The 17,105-nt window shown below is 56.5% G+C and overlaps 1 protein-coding gene across 1 annotated transcript in view; it reads right to left on the reverse strand.

Moving 5' to 3' along the window:
- LOC147112205 (dynein heavy chain domain-containing protein 1-like) overlaps positions 1–6,543 on the reverse strand; it is a 52,614-nt gene extending 46,071 nt beyond the window's left edge. Inside the window, exon 1 of the mRNA XM_085999866.1 lies at positions 6,267–6,543. Within this exon, the coding sequence (XP_085855992.1) occupies positions 6,267–6,470 (204 nt within the window). The 5' untranslated portion in view covers positions 6,471–6,543. The remainder of the gene's footprint in view (positions 1–6,266) is intronic.
- Between the last annotated feature and the right edge of the window lie 10,562 nt (positions 6,544–17,105).

A 17,105-nucleotide genomic window follows, 5' to 3' on the forward strand; every position in this document is an offset into this window, starting at 1 on the left:
TTGATATCTTCCTGCAGTCTGCAGCTTCCTTCTTCATTATCAACCACACGGCCAATTTTTGTATCATCTGCAAACTTCTTATTCATGCTTCCTACATTGAAGTCTAAATCATTGATATATACCTTAAAAAACAAGGGACCAATACTGAGATTCCCCACCAGGGCACTGGGCCAGGCTCTCCCTTCTCAACAAGCACTTGGAGCATTTAGTGTCCATCTCATTGCTTAAATATAAACAGAACAGCCCATGTACACTCTCCCCTATCACGGACTAACCCACCCATTTAATCCCCTCCCACAGCCCATGTACACTCTCCCCTATCACGGACTAACCCACCCATTTAATCCCCTCCCACAGCCCGTGTACACTCTCTCCTATCACGGACTAACCCACCCATTTAATCCCCTCCCACAGCCCGTGTACACTCTCCCCTATCACAGACTAACCCACCCATTTAATCTCCTCCCACAGCCCATGTACACTCTACCCTATCATGGACTCTACCCACCCATTTAATCCCCTCCCACAGCCCATGTACACTCTCCCCTATCACGGACTCTACCCACCCATTTAATCTCCTCCCACAGCCCATGTACACTCTCCCCTATCACGGACTCTACCCACCCATTTAATCTCCTCCCACAGCCCATGGACACTCTCCCCTATCACGGACTCTACCCACCCATTTAATCCCCTCCCACAGCCCATGTACACTCTCTCCTATCATGGACTCTACCCACCCATTTAATCTCCTCCCACATCCCATGTACACTCTCCCCTATCACTGACACTACTCACCCATTTAATCTCCTCCCACAGCCCATGGACACTCTCCCCTATCATGGACTCTACCCACCCATTTAATCTCCCCCCACAGCCCATGTACACTCTCTCCCCTTTCATGGACAGGCCGCAGTTCCGTTGCCCAGCCCCTCCATTCGGCCCCCTTTATCTTGCTTTGTGGGCCTCGGCCGCGGTCACGCGGTCGGGGGTGATGTCTGTTCCACTGCAGCGCCGGGCTGGTGGGATTTTGCGGCTGGAAAGTGGTGCGCTCCCACCTGGAGTCTGTCAGGCGCATTCGGTGTACCCTGATCCACGAACAGGGGCCTGGATCCCAGCAAGGGGAGGGGGGGCTCCGTCACAGTACGACCCGGAGTCGGCCCGCAGCTTAAATAACATCACTGTTTAGATTAGGCCCAGCTCCTCGGGGGCTCGTGGTCTTCCATACCTGATTTCAGGTACATTAAGATGGCGGTGGGAGAGTCGGGAGCGGGATACGAATCCACCCGCCATCTTGACGTAGAGACTTGGGGGCTGGATTTTCATTGAGGAGGCGGGACTACAACTTTCGGGGTTGTAGTCCCGCCTCCATCGAGTTCTAGCCAACCCACGCGATTTTGACTTGATTGATCTTGTTGAGCCGCCCAGCGGGCTCAGCAGGCCAATTAAGGGCCACCCGGCAACAGGTGACGTCACAGATTGACATTTCATCTGTCAAGACCTATCTTCTATGTTTCTATAGATATATTTGTTAAGGCTAAAGGGATCAAGGGATATGGGGAGAAGGCAGGGATAGGGTACTGAATTTGGATGATCAGCCATGATCTCATTGAATGGCGGAGCAGGCTCGAGGGGCCGAATGGCCTACTCCTGCTCCTATCTTCTATGTTTCTATGTTTCTATGTTTGACCTCCTACTTGCACCGTTTGCGCTGGGTGTGGGGGTGGGCCGGAGTTTAAATACCCGCTTCAGTCTGTGAGAGGTGATCTTATTGAGTTACAAAAAGGCTAATGGAATAACAACAGAAAGTGCTGGAAACACTCAGCAGGCCAGGCAGCATCGTGGAGAGAGAAAGAGTCAATGTTTCAGGTCGAACCCTCTGTCAGAACTAAGGCTAATGGAATGTTGGCCTTTATCTCAAGGGCTGGAATACAAAAGAGTTCCATCGAATGTACAGCACAGAAACAGGCCATTCGGCCCAACCAGTCCGTGCCGGTGTTTCTGCTCCACACCAGCCTCCTCCCGCCCCTCTTCATCTCAGCCCATCAACGTATCCTTCGATTCCTTTCTCCCTCATGTATACAAGGGGAGGAAGTTCTGTTACAGCTGTACCGAGCTCTGGTCAGACCCCATGGGGACACTGGGTTCAGTTCTGGGCCCCGCCCCTCAGGAAGGATATATCGGCCTCGGAGCGGGAGCAGCCCAGATTCACCAGAGTGATACCAGGGCTAAAAGGGTTAAATTACGAGGACAGGTTGCACAGACTGGGCTTGTATTCCCTCGAGTTTAGAAGATTAAGGGGTGATCTGATCGAGGTGTTTAAGATGATTAAAGGAGTTGATCGGGTCGAGAGAGAGAAACTATTTCCTCTGGTGGGGGGAGTCCAGAACAAGGGGGCAGAACCTTAAAATTAGAGCCAGGCCGTTCAGAGGTGATGTCAGGAAGCACTTCTTCACACAAAGGGTGGTGGAAATCTGGAACTCTTTCCCCCAAAAAGCTGTGAAGGCTGGGGGGTCAATTGACAATTCCAAAACTGAGATCAATCGATATTTATTGGGTAAGGGTTAGGGTTACGGAACCGTGGCGGGTAAATGGAGTTAAGATACAGATCAGCCCTGATCTACTTGAATGGCGGAACAGGCTTGAGGGGCTGAATGGCCTCCTCCTGTTCCATTGATAATATAAGATAGTTATGGAAATGGAAAGCTTAAATGCTGAATATTAGTTTATATTTAATATGCAGATGTGGTCTAACCAGAGCTTTATACAACTTTAACATAACTTCACACCTTGTATATATGAGGGAGAATGGAACAGGAGGACAGGTTTTAATTAGTAAAGGGTAAATTTATCAGGAAACTTCAGAGTGACTGACACTTGGGAGGGATTCAGAGAGTAAATCACTTGCTACCACAGGATGAGGAATGAATGCCCCACCTGTGGTTGGGGTACAGACACCACTGAACCTCAGATTCTCTTTCCAGTGTCTGTCCTTTTCTTGGTCAACCAGGTTTTGGAAATGTGCTGTCAATGGGTGTCGGAACCAAGGTACTGAGTGAGTGCACACTCTCTCACTCTGGGACCCCTCCTCTCACCGAACCCCAGTCAGTCAGGTGCAGGGTGTAGGTGTATCCCAATACAGTACTGCTGGGATCATAGAATCACACGGCACAGAAGGAGGCCATTCGGCCCATCGTGCCTGTTCCAGCTCTTTGGTCGAGCGCTCCAATTAGTCCCACTCCCCCGCTCTTTCCCCACAACCCTGAAAATTGCTCCCCTTCAATTATTTATCCAATTCTCTTTTGAAAGTTACTATTAAAGAATCATCGAATGGTTACATTCGGCCTGTCGAGCCCGTGCCGGCTCTCTGCAAGAGCACTTCAGCTAGTCCCACTCACCCGCCCTTTCCCCGTAACCCTGCAAATTTCTTGCCTTCAGGTACTTATCCAAATCCCTTTTGAAAGCCGCGATTGAGTCTGCCTCCACCCCCCCTTTCAGGCAGTTCATTCCAGATCCGAACCACTCGCTGCGTAAAAAAGTTTTTGCTAGAGTCTATTATAAAAGATGTAATAGCAGAGCACTTGGAAAACAGTGACAGGATCGGACAAAGTCAACATGGATTTACTAAAGGTAAATCGTGCTTGACTAATCTACTGGAATTTTTTGAGGATGTAACTGGTAGAATAGATAAGGGAGAACCAGTGGATGTGGTGTATTTGGACTTTCAAAAGGCTTTCGACAAGGCCCCGCATAAGAGATTAGCGTGTAAAGTTAAGGCACATGGGATTGGGGGCAAGGTACTGACTTGGATAGAGAACTGGTTGGCAGACAGGAAGCCAAGAGTTGGAATAAACGGGTCTTTTTCGGAGTGGCAGGCAGTGACTAGTGGGGTACCACAGGGATCGGTCCTTGGACCCCAGCTATTCACAATATATATAAATGATCTGGACGAGGGAACTAGATGTAACATCTCCAAGTTTGCAGACGACACAAAGCTGGGTGGGCGTGTGTGCTGTGAGGAGGATGCCGAGAAACTCCAGGATGATTTGGACAGGTTGGGTGATTGGGCAGAAGCATGGCAGATACAATATAACGTGGATAAATGCGAGGTTATCCACTTTGGTGTCAAAAACAGGAAGGCAGATTATTATCTGAATGGCAATAGATTGGGAGAAGGGGAAGTGCAACGAGACCTGGGCATCCTTGTGCACCAGTCGCTGAAGGTAAGCATGCAGGTGCAGCATGCGGTTAAGAAGGCAAATGGTATGTTGGCCTTCATAGCGAGAGGGTTTGAGTACAGGAGCAAGGATGTCTTGCTGCAGTTGTACAGGGCCTTGGTGAGACCACATCTTGAGTATTGTGTGCAGTTTTGGTCGCCTTATCTGAGGAAGGATGTTCTTGCCATGGAAGGAGTGCAGCGAAGATTCACCAGGCTGATACCTGGGATGGCAGGAATGACGTATGAGGAGAGATTGGGTCGATTGGGCTTATACTCACTGGAGTTTAGAAGAATGAGAGGGGATCTCATTGAAACTTATAAAATTCTAACAGGACTAGACAGATTAGATGCAGGAAGGATGTTCCCGATGGCCGGGGAGTCCAGAACCAGGGGTCACAGTCTAAGGATAAGGGGTAAGCCATTTAGGACTGAGATGAGGAGGAATTTCTTCACCCAGAGAGTGGTGAACCTGTGGAATTCTCTACCAAAGAAGGCAGTTGAGGCCAATTCATTAAATATATTCCAGAAGGAGTTGGATTTATTTCTTAAGGCTAAAGGGATCAAGGGATATGGGGAGAAGGCAGGGACAGGGTACTGAATTTGGATGATCAGCCATGATCTCATTGAATGGCGGCGCAGGCTCGAGGGGCCGAATGGCCTACTCCTGCTCCTATCTTCTATGTCGCCTTTGGTTCTTCTGCCAATCACCTTAAATCTGTGTCCTCTGGTTCTCGACCCTTCCACCAATGGGAACAGTTTCTCTCTATCTACTCTGTCTGGACCCCTCATGATTTTGAACACCTCGATCAAATAGAAACATAGAAGATAGGAGCAGGAATAGGCCATTCGGCCCCTCGAGCCTGCTCCGCCATTCAATGCGATCATGGCTGATCAAATCTCCTCTCAATCTTCTCTGCTCCAAGTAGAACACCCCCAGCTTCTCCAGTCTATCAACGTAACTGAAGTCCCTCATCCCTGGAATCATTCTTGTAAATCTTTTCTGCACCCTCTCTGAGGCCTTCACATCCTTCCTAAAGTGCGGTGCCCAGAATTGGACACAATATTGAATCTGCTTCCACCGCCCTTTCAAGCAGCACATTCCAGATCACAACAATTCGCTGCGTAAAAAAAATAATCTCCTCATCTCCCCTCTGGATCTTTTGCCAATTATCTTAAATCAAAGCCCTCTGGTTACCGACCCTCCTGCCCAGGAAACAGAAAACCATTCATGATTCTGAACACCTCTATCAAATCTCCCCTTAGCCTTCTCTGTTCTAAGGAGAACAACCCCAGCTTCTCCAGGCTCTACACATAACTGAAGTCCCTCATACCTGGAACCATTCTAGTAAATCTCCTCCGCACCCTCTCCAAGGCCTTGACATCCTTCCTAAAGTGTGGTGCCCAGAATTGGACACAATACTCCTACTGGGCCTTGGACCATCCGTTCCATGAGCCTCAGCACCACAGCAGGGCTGGGCATGGACTGGGCCTGGGCTGGGCTGGGGCTGGGCCTGGGCCTGGGCATGGGCTGGGCCTGGGCATGGACTGGGCTGGGCTGGGCCTGGGCCTGGGCATGGACATGGACTGGGCCTGGGCATGGACTGGGCATGGGCTGGGCTGGGCCGGGCCTGGGCATGGACTGGGCCTGGACTGGGCATGGGCTGGGCCTGGGCATGGACTGGGCCTGGGCATGGACTGGGCCGGGGCTGGGCATGGACTGGGCCGGGGCTGGGCATGGACTGGGCCTGGGCCTGGGCATGGACTGGGCCGGGGCTGGGCCTGGGCTGGGCCTGGGCCTGGGCTGGGCCGGGCCTGGGCCGGGCCTGGGTCTGGACTGGGCCTGGGCATGGAACGGGCCTGGGCCTGGGCTGGGCCGGGCCTGGGCCGGGCCTGGGTCTGGACTGGGCCTGGGCATGGAATGGGCCTGGGCATGGACTGGGCCTGGGCCTGGGCTGGGCCGGGCCTGGGCCTGGGCTGGGTCTGGACTGGGCCGGGCCTGGGCCTGGGCTGGGTCTGGACTGGGCGGACAGCTGGTTGATGTCCTCACCTCGATCAAGAGTTTCTGCTTCCTCTGTGCACTCTGTAGTTTCGTGTCTGACGTTATCACCTCTCTCAGAAGGCTGCTGGACAGTGGGTAGAAATGACCCTTCAGCCGCTCCCCACTGACCATGGCACCTCTGCCGTCCAGCTGCCCGAGCAGCACCGAGGGGTGCGGGAGGCAGCAGCCTCGGTCACAGGCCGGAGGCTCCATTATATCACAAGGTTCGGTCTCCGTGTCTCCCAAACCTGAGGGGAACAAGGAGAAAGACTTTTATACACCACACCTTTCCCATCCTCAGGAAGTCCCAAAGCGCTTCACAGCCAATGAAGTACTTTTAAAGTGGAGTCACTGTTGTAATGTAGGAAACGCGGCAGCCAATTTGCGCACAGCAAGATCCCACAAACAGCAATCTGATAAAGACCAGATCATCTGTTTTAGTGATGTTGATTGAGGGATAAATATTGGCCAGGACACCGGGGAGAGCTCCCCTGCTCTTCGAAATAATACCACCGTGTGGCGGAGCCACTAAGGGACTCCGATCAATTGTATATAATTCCCTTTAATAATATGTTGGCTACAGCCTGAGTCTGTATCTTTGTTTTCACTGTTTACATGTACAGAGCGCGATCCATTTAATAGCGCGGGTAAACGCGATGATGTCACGCCGTTCATCACGTGATCCCCCACCGGCGGGAAAAACGTGATGACGTGATGACATCAGCCACGGGACCGCCCTAGCAGTCCTCGTGGAGCCTCCGAACTGACTAGACCTATATTCGATGTTCTCCTGTAGTTATCCGTTAAACTCTGTTAGTTTTCATTAAACCTCGTTTATTTGATCGCCTGAGTGGACCTCAGTCTTTTGGATAGGAACTAGACATTCCTACATTGGTGACCCCGACTTTTGCGAACGGTTTTCGCAGAAGTTACTGAACATGGAAACGAACGCCGTTGCTTTGAAGCTACCACAGTTCTGGGAGCAACAGCCAGCCGCGTGGTTCATCCAGGCTGAAGCCCAGTTCGCCATCAGGAACATCGTTGCGGATCAGACCCGTTACTATCACGTGGTCTCTGCCCTCGACAGCGCCACAGCCTCGCGGGTCGTCAGCCTGCTTGGTAATCCACCAGAAGATCGCAAGTATGAAACGATAAAGGCGCGGTTGTTACAGGTCTTCGAGCTCACGAAGTCGGAGCGCGCCCGCCGGCTGCTCGTTATGCCCGGCCTCGGGGACTCCAAGCCATCCGAGCTCATGAGCCAAATGCTCACGCTCCTGGGCTCCGAACCGGAATGCTTCCTCTTCAGGGAGCTATTCCTCAGCCAGCTACCGGAGCAAGTTCAGGCTGCCCTAGCCCGGTCGGAAGTCACCGACTGCGCAGAGCTGGCTGCCGATGCGGACAAGATCTTCGCAGTGACACAGCAGTACTGCGCTGCCATGAGGCGCCCATCCCCCACAGACGCTGCTCCAGCCCCTCAACCTGCGGGGTTGTGCTTCTACCACGCCCGTTTTGGCGCGAAAGCAAGATGCTGCCGCCCTCCCTGCAGCTTTTCGCTCAAAAAAAAACAGCAGCCACCCTGTCGAAAGAGGACCGGTTATAACGAGCGCCCCGCGGCTGCGATGGCAATCAGTAATTCGGGAAAACTCCTCTTCACCACTACTGGCTCCCCGGTCTACACACGGGCCCGGCGCCTCGAACCTGGCAAGCTCGCGGCTGCGAAAGCGGAGTTCGACACGATGGAGCGGCTAGGGATTATTCACCGGTTGAATAGTCCCTGGTCTTTGCCTCTCCACATTGTTCCGAAACCTGGCGGCGGATGGCAGCCTTGCGGCGACTACCGACACCTGAACGACGCCACTACTCCTGATCGGTAACCGATCCCTCATATTCAGGATTTCTCTGCCCATTTGGCGGGAAATACCATTTTTTCCAAAGTCGACCTTGTCCGTGGCTACCACCAGGTCCCCGTACACCCGCAAGACGTCCCGAAAACTGCAGTCATCACCCCATTCGGCCTGTTTGAATTTCTGCGGATGCCGTTTGGATTGAAGAACGCTGCACAGGCTTTCCAGCGCGTGATGGACTCAGTGCTTCGGGACCTCAAGTTTCTATTTGTCTACCTCGACGACATCCTCAACGCCAGCCCTAATAAAGAGGAGCACATCTGCCATTTGCGCACCCTCTTTAGACGCCTCAGTCAACACGGCTTGATCATCAACCCAGCCAAGTGCCAGTTCGGCCTGCAGCAGATTGATTTCTTAGGCCATCGCATCACATCGGATGGCGCAATTCTGCTGCAAACGAAGGTGGAGGCAGTTACTTCATTCCCGCGCCCGCAGACCATCAAGGCCCTGCAGGAGTTCCTCGGGATGGTAAATTTTTATCACCGGTTCGTCCCTAATGCAGCTCTGCTCATGCAGCCCCTGTACGAGGCCCTCAAGCACAAGTCCGGCAAGGATCCGATTAGCTGGACGGTCGACATGGACCGGGCGTTCGTCGACACAAAAGGTGCTTCAGCCAACGCAACCATGCTGGCACACCCGCTGCCAGGTGCCACCATCGCCCTTACCACTGACGCGTCAGACTACGCCATCGGCGCAGTGCAGGAACAGTGGGTGCATGGGACGTGGCAACCGCTGGCGTTTTTCAGCCATCAACTACGGCGAAACGAACGAAAGTACAGCACGTTCGACTGGGAGTTGCTGGCCCTTTTTCTGGCCATCCGCCATTTCCGGTTCTTGCTAGAGGGACGTCCGTTCACTGCTTTTGTGGACCATAAGCCACTAACGTTCGCTATGGCCAAGACCGCCGAACCGTGGTCAGCTCGGCAACAACGTCAGTTGACGTTTATTTCAGAATTCACCAATGACATTCAGCATGTGTCCGGTAAGGACAACCTGGTGGCGGATTGCCTCTCCCGTGCGACCGTTCATGCAGTCCAGCTCAGCATCGACTATGCCCTCATGGCTGCGGATCAAGCTTCGGATCCGGAGGTCCAATCTTACAGAACCAACCCCTCTAGCCTCCAAGCGGCCGACGTCAAATTCCATGCCGCGGGCACTACGCTACTCTGCGACGTCTCCGTAGGAGATCCTCGCCCTATCGTCCCGGTCGCCTGGCGCTGAAAAGTTTTTGACGCCATACACGGGTTGTCGCACCCTGGCATGAAGGCCTCGCAACGGCTCATGTCGTCCAAATTCGAGTGGCGGGGCATGCACACGGATGTTCGCGACTGGGCCAACACCTGCGTGGTCTACCAAAAGGCCAAGGTGCAGCGTCACGTCAAGGCTCCATTGGCCACTTTCGCTGTTCCGGAACATCGGTTTGATCATGTGGATGTGGCCCTGGTGGGGCCACTTCCGCCTTCGCATGGGTTTACTCATCTTCTTACAATGGTGGACCGCACCACTCGATGGCCGGAGGCGGTTCCTTTGTCATCCACCACTTCCGCAGATGTCACCAGGGCATTCATCTCCTCTTGGGTCGCCCGTTTCGGGGTACCGGCGGACATCTCGTCTGATCGTGGGCCGCAGTTTTCTTCTGAGCTCTGGAACGCTGTGGCTCAGGGGCTTGGCGTCAAGCTACATCGCACCACTGCCTACCATCCACAGGCGAACGGCCTGTGTGAGCGATTCCACAGGTCGCTCAAAGCTGCACTGCGAGCCAGCCTTCAAGGCGCGGGCTGGGTGGACAGGCTTCCATGGGTCCTTTTGGGTCTTCGTACGGCACCTAAAGAAGATCTTCAATCGTCCTCGGCGGAGCTCGTATTTGGCCAGCCGCTACGCATACCAGGGGATTTCCTTCCGTCTCCAACAGAGCCATGGTCCGCGTCCCAGCAGCTCATCAGCCACCAGGAGGCAGCCAGAAGTTTCGCTCCAGTGCCTACGTCGCATCACGGCTTGCAGAGCTCCCACGTCCCAGCTGAGCTGAAGAACGCCGACTATGTGTTTATCCGCCACGACGCTCATCGGGACCCGCTCAAACCCCCTTACACTGGTCCTTTCCGTGTGATAGAGCCGGGAGACAAATCTTTTTCGGTCGATGTCGGAGGTAAACCAGACCACATTTCGGTTGACCGGTTGAACCCGGCTCACTTGGACCTTGACCGCCCAGTCGAGATCGCACAACCGCTGAAACGTGGCCGACCGCCCACAGTCGCCGTGCCAGATCAAACGCAACCGCCCGCCAGCTCGCCCGCCGTCCATCAGCTTCCACTTCAAGGCTACAGAAGTCGATCTGACAGGCTTGTCAGGCCTCCTCGCCATTTTACTTTTGCTATTAAAGACAATTCTGGGGGGGCGCATGTGGCGGAGCCACTAAGGGACTCCGATCAATTGTATATAATTCCCTTTAATAATATGTTGGCTACAGCCTGAGTTTGTATCTTTGTTTTCACTGTTTACATGTACAGAGCGCGATCACTTTAATAGCGCGGGTAAACGCGATGACGTCACACCGTTCATCGCGTGATCCCCCACCGGCGGGAAAAACGTGATGACGTCATGACGTCAGCCACGGGACCGCCCTAGCAGTCCTCGTGGAGCCTCCGAACTGACTAGACCTATATTCGATGTTCTCCTGTAGTTATCCGTTAAACTCTGTTAGTTTTCATTAAACCTCGTTTATTTGATCGCCTGAGTGGACCTCAGTGTTTTGGATAGGAACTAGACATTCCTACAACAGGATCTTTTACATCCACCTGAGAGAGCAGACGGGGCCTCGTTTTAACGTCTCATCCGAAAGACTGCACCTCCGACAGTGCGATGCTCCCTCAGTACAGCCCCTCCGACAGTGCAGCACTCCCTCAGTACTGCCCCTCCGACAGTGCAGCACTCCCTCAGTACTGCCCCTCCGGCAGTGCAGCGCTCCCTCAGTACAGCCCCTCCAACAGTGCAGCGCTCCCTCAGTACTGCCCCTCCGACAGTGCAGCACTCCCTCAGTACTGCCCCTCCGACAGTGCAGCACTCCCTCAGTACTGCCCCTCCGACAGTGCAGCGCTCCCTCGGTACTGCCCCTCTGGCAGTGCAGCGCTCCCTCAGTACTGCCCCTCCGACAGTGCAGCGCTCCCTCGGTACTGCCCCTCCTAGAGTGCGGCACTCCCTCATTAATGACCCTCCGACAGTGCGGCGCTCTTTCAGTACAGCCCCTCCGACAGTGCAGCTCTCTCTCAGTACTGCCCCTCCGACAGTGCAGCGCTCCCTCAGTACTGCCCCTCCGACAGTGCAGCGCTCCCTCAGTACTGCCCCTCCGACAGTGCAGCGCTCCCTCAGTACTGCCCCTCCGACAGTGCAGCGCTCCCTCAGTACTGCCCCTCCGACAGTGCAGCGCTCCCTCAGTACTGCCCCTCCGACAGTGCAGCGCTCCCTCAGTACTGCCCCTCCGACAGTGCAGCGCTCCCTCAGTACTGCCCCTCCGACAGTGCGGCGCTCCCTCAGTACTGCCCCTCCGACAGTGCGGCGCTGCCTCAGTACTGCCCCTCCGACAGTGCAGCGCTCCCTCAGTACTGCCCCTCCGACAGTGCAGCGCTCCCTCAGTACTGCCCCTCCGACAGTGCGGCGCTCCCTCAGTACTGCCCCTCCGACAGTGCGGCGCTCCCTCAGTACTGCCCCTCCGACAGTGCAGCGCTCCCTCAGTACTGCCCCTCCGACAGTGCAGCGCTCCCTCAGTACTGCCCCTCCGACAGTGCAGCGCTCCCTCAGTACTGCCCCTCCGACACTATGGAAGTCAGTCTCTCACCTTCAGTCTGTCTCTCACTTGTTGCTCTCCGCCTCTCGCACACCTTGCACAGGGTCCGTGCAGATTCCTTCTCACTGCTCCCTGGGGAGTCTCGCTTGTTCCCTGTTTTCCTGTCCACCTGAGCTGCCACCACCTGAGGAACAATGTTACAGACGGTGAGAGACCCTCTCCTCCCAGGTCACCGTCCTTCTCCCTCTCCCACGTCCTGCATCCTCTGCTAAATCCAGGCTCGTTACTGACAAACCCGCAAACTCCTCCCCTCCCTCCATCGTTCTGTCCCCAACTAGCTGCAGGCTTTTAAACCACAACTTTGGTGCCACTTATCTCACCATGTTATCCAGTCTTGCCTGTGGGACTGGGCCCTTCCCCCGGTGTCCTGTGGGACTGGGCCCTTCCCCCGGTGTCCTGTGGGACTGGGCCCTTCCCCCGGTGCCCTGTGGGACTGGGCCCTTCCCCCGGTGCCCTGTGGGACTGGACCCTTCCCCCGGTGCCCTGTGGGACTGGGCCCTTCCCCCGGTGTCCTGTGGGACTGGGCCCTTCCCCCGGTGTCCTGTGGGACTGGGCCCTTCCCCCGGTGCCCTGTGGGACTGGGCCCTTCCCCCGGTGCCCTGTGGGACTGGGCCCTTCCCCCGGTGTCCTGTGGGACTGGGCCCTTCCCCCGGTGTCCTGTGGGACTGGGCCCTTCCCCCGGTGCCCTGTGGGACTCGCCCTTCCCCCGGTGTCCTGTGGGACTGGGCCCTTCCCCCGGTGTCCTGTGGGACTCGCCCTTCCCCCGGTGTCCTGTGGGACTCGCCCTTCCCCCGGTGTCCTGTGGGACTCGCCCTTCCCCCGGTGTCCTGTGGGACTCGCCCTTCCCCCGGTGTCCTGTGGGACTGGGCCCTTCCCCCGGTGTCCTGTGGGACTGGGCACTTCCCCCGGTGTCCTGTGGGACTCGCCCTTCCCCCGGTGTCCTGTGGGACTGGGCCCTTCCCCCGGTGTCCTGTGGGACTGGGCCCTTCCTCCGGTGTCCTGTGGGACTGGGCCCTTCCCCCGGTGCCCTGTGGACTGGGCCCTTCCCCCGGTGTCCTGTGGGACTGGGCCCTTCCCCCGGTGTCCTGTGGGACTGGGCCCTTCCTCCGGTGTCCTGTGGGACTGGGCCCTTCCTCCGGTGTCCTGTGGGACTGGGCCCTTCCCCCGGTGTCCTGTGGGACTGGGCCCTTCCCCCGGTGTCCTGTGGGACTGGGCCCTTCCCCCGGTGTCCTGTGGGACTGGGCCCTTCCTCCGGTGTCCTGTGGGACTGGGCCCTTCCCCCGGTGTCCTGTGGGACTCGCCCTTCCCCCGGTGTCCTGTGGGACTGGGCCCTTCCCCCGGTGTCCTGTGGGACTCGCCCTTCCCCCGGTGTCCTGTGGGACTGGGCCCTTCCCCCGGTGTCCTGTGGGACTCGCCCTTCCCCCGGTGTCCTGTGGGACTGGGCCCTTCCCCCGGTGTCCTGTGGGACTGGGCCCTTCCCCCGGTGTCCTGTGGGACTGGGCCCTTCCCCCGGTGTCCTGTGGGACTGGGCCCTTCCCCCGGTGTCCTGTGGGACTGGGCCCTTCCCCCGGTGCCCTGTGGGACTGGGCCCTTCCCCCGGTGCCCTGTGGGACTGGGCCCTTCCCCCGGTGCCCTGTGGGACTCGCCCTTCCCCCGGTGCCCTGTGGGACTGGGCCCTTCCCCCGGTGCCCTGTGGGACTGGGCCCTTCCCCCGGTGCCCTGTGGGACTGGGCCCTTCCCCCTGTGCCCTGTGGGACTCGCCCTTCCCCCAGAGCCCTGGGCCCTTCCCCCGGAGCCCTGTGGGACTGGGCCCTTCCCCCGGTGCCCTGTGGGACTCGCCCTTCCCCCGGTGCCCTGTGGGACTGGGCCCTTCCCCCGGTGCCCTGTGGGACTCGCCCTTCCCCCGGTGCCCTGTGGGACTGGGCCCTTCTCCCGGTGCCCTGTGGGACTCGCCCTTCCCCCGGTGCCCTGTGGGACTGGGCCCTTCCCCCAGTGTCCTGTGGGACTGGGCCCTTCCCCCGGTGCCCTGTGGGACTGGGCCCTTCCCCCGGTGCCCTGTGGGACTGGGCCCTGCCCCCAGTGCCCTGTGGGACTGGGCCCTTCCCCCGGTGCCCTGTGAGACTGGGCCCTACCCCCGGTGCCCTGGGCCCTTCCCCCGGTGCCCTGTGGGACTCGCCCTTCCCCCGGTGTCCTGTGGGACTGGGCCCTTCCCCCGGTGTCCTATGGGACTGGGCCCTTCCCCCGGTGCCCTGTGGGACTGGGCCCTTCCCCCGGTGCCCTGTGGGACTGGGCCCTTCCCCCGGTGCCCTGTGGGACTGGGCCCTTCCCCCGGTGTCCTGTGGGACTGGACCCTTCCCTCGGTGACCTGTGGGACTGGGCCCTTCCCCCGGTGCCCTGTGGGACTGGGCCCTTCCCCCGGTGCCCTGTGGGACTGGGCCCTTCCCCCGGTGCCCTGTGGGACTGGACCCTTCCCCCGGTGCCCTGTGGGACTGGGCCCTTCCCCCGGTGTCCTGTGGGACTGGGCCCTTCCCCCGGTGCCCTGTGGGACTGGGCCCTTCCCCCGGTGACCTGTGGGACTGGGCCCTTCCCCCGGTGCCCTGTGGGACCTCGCTATCAAACTTAATAATTTCTGAAAAGTGCTGTTGAGATGAGTGAAGGATTCCATGGCTGACGGCCCAGTCCCACCAGTGCTGTCCGAGAGTGGCCCGTCACCTGTCCCTCGCTCAGATAGCGCTGGCTGTAGCTGCTTTATAAATCACTTATTATTATACCCAACCTAAAACCAGCTGAAGTATAACACAGAGGGGTCTGGAAAGAAGGGCGGTCCATAGAAGATTAAGTGTAAGAGATTTGGTGCTGAACCTGGCCACTGCGCAGTGCTGCTGCAGGCCTGTGGGTGGCGGCGCTGAGCCCGCACTGCCCAGCTTGGCAGCGCCACCCAGTGGCAGTGCAGCTCTCTGCAAGTCCCTCAGCCTGAGGCCAGAACCCGTGCAATAAACACACAGGGTCACGCACAGAAGATGTTACACAGTCCCAACTGCTTCCCTGTTTCGGAGTGTCGAATCTCTGAACTATTTCTTCTCAGGTAGTGGGAAAGGCCGGCATTTATTGCCCATCCCTAGTTGCCCTTCAGAAGGTGGTGGTGAGCCGCCTTCTTGAACCGCTGCAGTCCGTGTGGTGAAGGTGCTCCGACAGTGCTGTTAGGGAGGGAGTTCCAGGATTTTGACCCAGCGACGATGAAGGAACAGCCGATATACTTCTAAATCAGGATGATGTGTGACTTGGAGGGGAACTTGGAGGTGGTGGTGTTCCCGTGCGCCTGCTGCCCTTGTCCTTCTAGGTGGAAGAGGTCGCGGGTTTGGGAGGTCCTGCCGAAGAAGCCTTGGCGAGTTGCTGCAGTGCATCTTGTAGATGGTACACACTGCAGCCACGGTGCGCCGGTGGTGGAGGGAGTGAATGTTTAAGGTGGTGGATGGGGTGCCAATCAAGCGGGCTGCTTTGTCCTGGTTGGTGTTGAGTTTCTTGAGTGTTGTTGGAGCTGCACTCATCCAGGCAAGTGGAGAGTATTCCATCACACTCCTGACTTGTGCCTTGTAGATGGTGGAAAGGCTTTGGGGAGTCGGGAGGTGAGACACTCGCCGCAGAATACCCAGCCTCTGACCTGCTCTTGTTGCCACAGTATTTATGTGGCTGGTCCAGTTATGTTTCTGGTCAATGGTGACCCCCAGGATGTTGATGGTGGGAGATTCGGCGATGGTAATGCCGTTGAATGTCAAGGGGCGGTGGTTAGACGCTCGCTTGTTGGAGATAGTCATTGCCTGGCACTTGTGTGACGCAAATGTTACCTGCCACTTATCAGCCCAAGCCTGAATATTGTCAAAGCTTGTTGCAAGCGGGCATGGACTGCTTCATTATCTGAGGAGTTGTGAATGTCGCTGAACACTGTGCAGTCATCAGCGAACATCCCCATTTCTGACCTTATCATGGAGGGAAGGTCATTGATGAAGCAGCTGAAGATGGTTGGGCCTAGGACACTGCCCTGAGGAACTCCTGCAGCGATGTCCTGGGGCTGTGATGATTGACCTTCAACTACCACAACCATCTTGCTTTCTCCAACACTTGAGCTCATCCAAAACTCGGCTGCCTGTGTCCTAACTCGCACCAAGTCCCGTTCGCCCAACACCCGCTGTGTTCGCTGACCTACATTGGCTCCCAGTTAAGCAGCGCCTCGATTTCCAAATTCTCATCCTTGTTTTCAAATCCCTCCATGGCCTCGCCCCTCCCTATCTCTGTAACCTACTCCATCCCACAACCCCCGAGATCTCTGCGTTCCTCTAATTCTGCCCTCTTGAGCATCCCTGATTATAATCGCTCCACCATTGGCGGCCGTGCCTTCAGCTGCCTGGGCCCGAAGCTCTGGAATTCCCTCCCTAAACCTCTCTGCCTCTCTTTCCTTTAAGAAGCTCCTTAAAACCTACTTATTTGACCGAGCTTTTGGTCACCTGCCCTAATTTCTCCTTATGTGGCTCAGTGTTAATTTTTTGTCTTGTAACACTCCAGTGAAGCATCTTGGGACGTATTACCATGTTAAAGGCGCTATATAAATACAAGTTGTTGTTGTTGGAGGATTTTCCCTTTCACTTGCATTGAACTCAGTTTTTCTCGGGCTCCTTGGTGCCAGGCTCGATCGATTAAGTACTCAATGATTTCAGAAACTGGGGTAGAAACTGATCATCACAAACCTCAACACGTTCTCTCTCCAGAAACACATCGAAATCAATCGTGGCCCCATTTGGAATCCCTGCTTTAATGTCCTTCCCTGGGAACTGATTCCACGACTCAATTCACCTTTGGGTGGAAAGATTCCTCACTGATTCAATGATGCCTCGACCTTCAGGGGTCTCCGGGAGTGTGTCAGTGATTGCAGGGGGTCCCCGGGAGTGTGTCAGTGATTGCAGGGGGTCCCCGGGAGTGTGTCAGTATTTACAGGGGGGTCCCCGGGAGTGAGTCAGTATTTACAGGGGGTCCCCGGGAGTGAGTCAGTATTTACAGGGGGTCCCCGGGAGTGTGTCAGTATTTACAGGGAGTCCCCGGGAGTGTGTC

The sequence above is a fragment of the Somniosus microcephalus genome, chromosome 10 (assembly GCF_052327205.1).
Source record: "Somniosus microcephalus isolate GS21.2 chromosome 10, FLI_Smic_1.0, whole genome shotgun sequence".
Classification (NCBI taxonomy): Eukaryota; Metazoa; Chordata; class Chondrichthyes; order Squaliformes; family Somniosidae; genus Somniosus; species Somniosus microcephalus.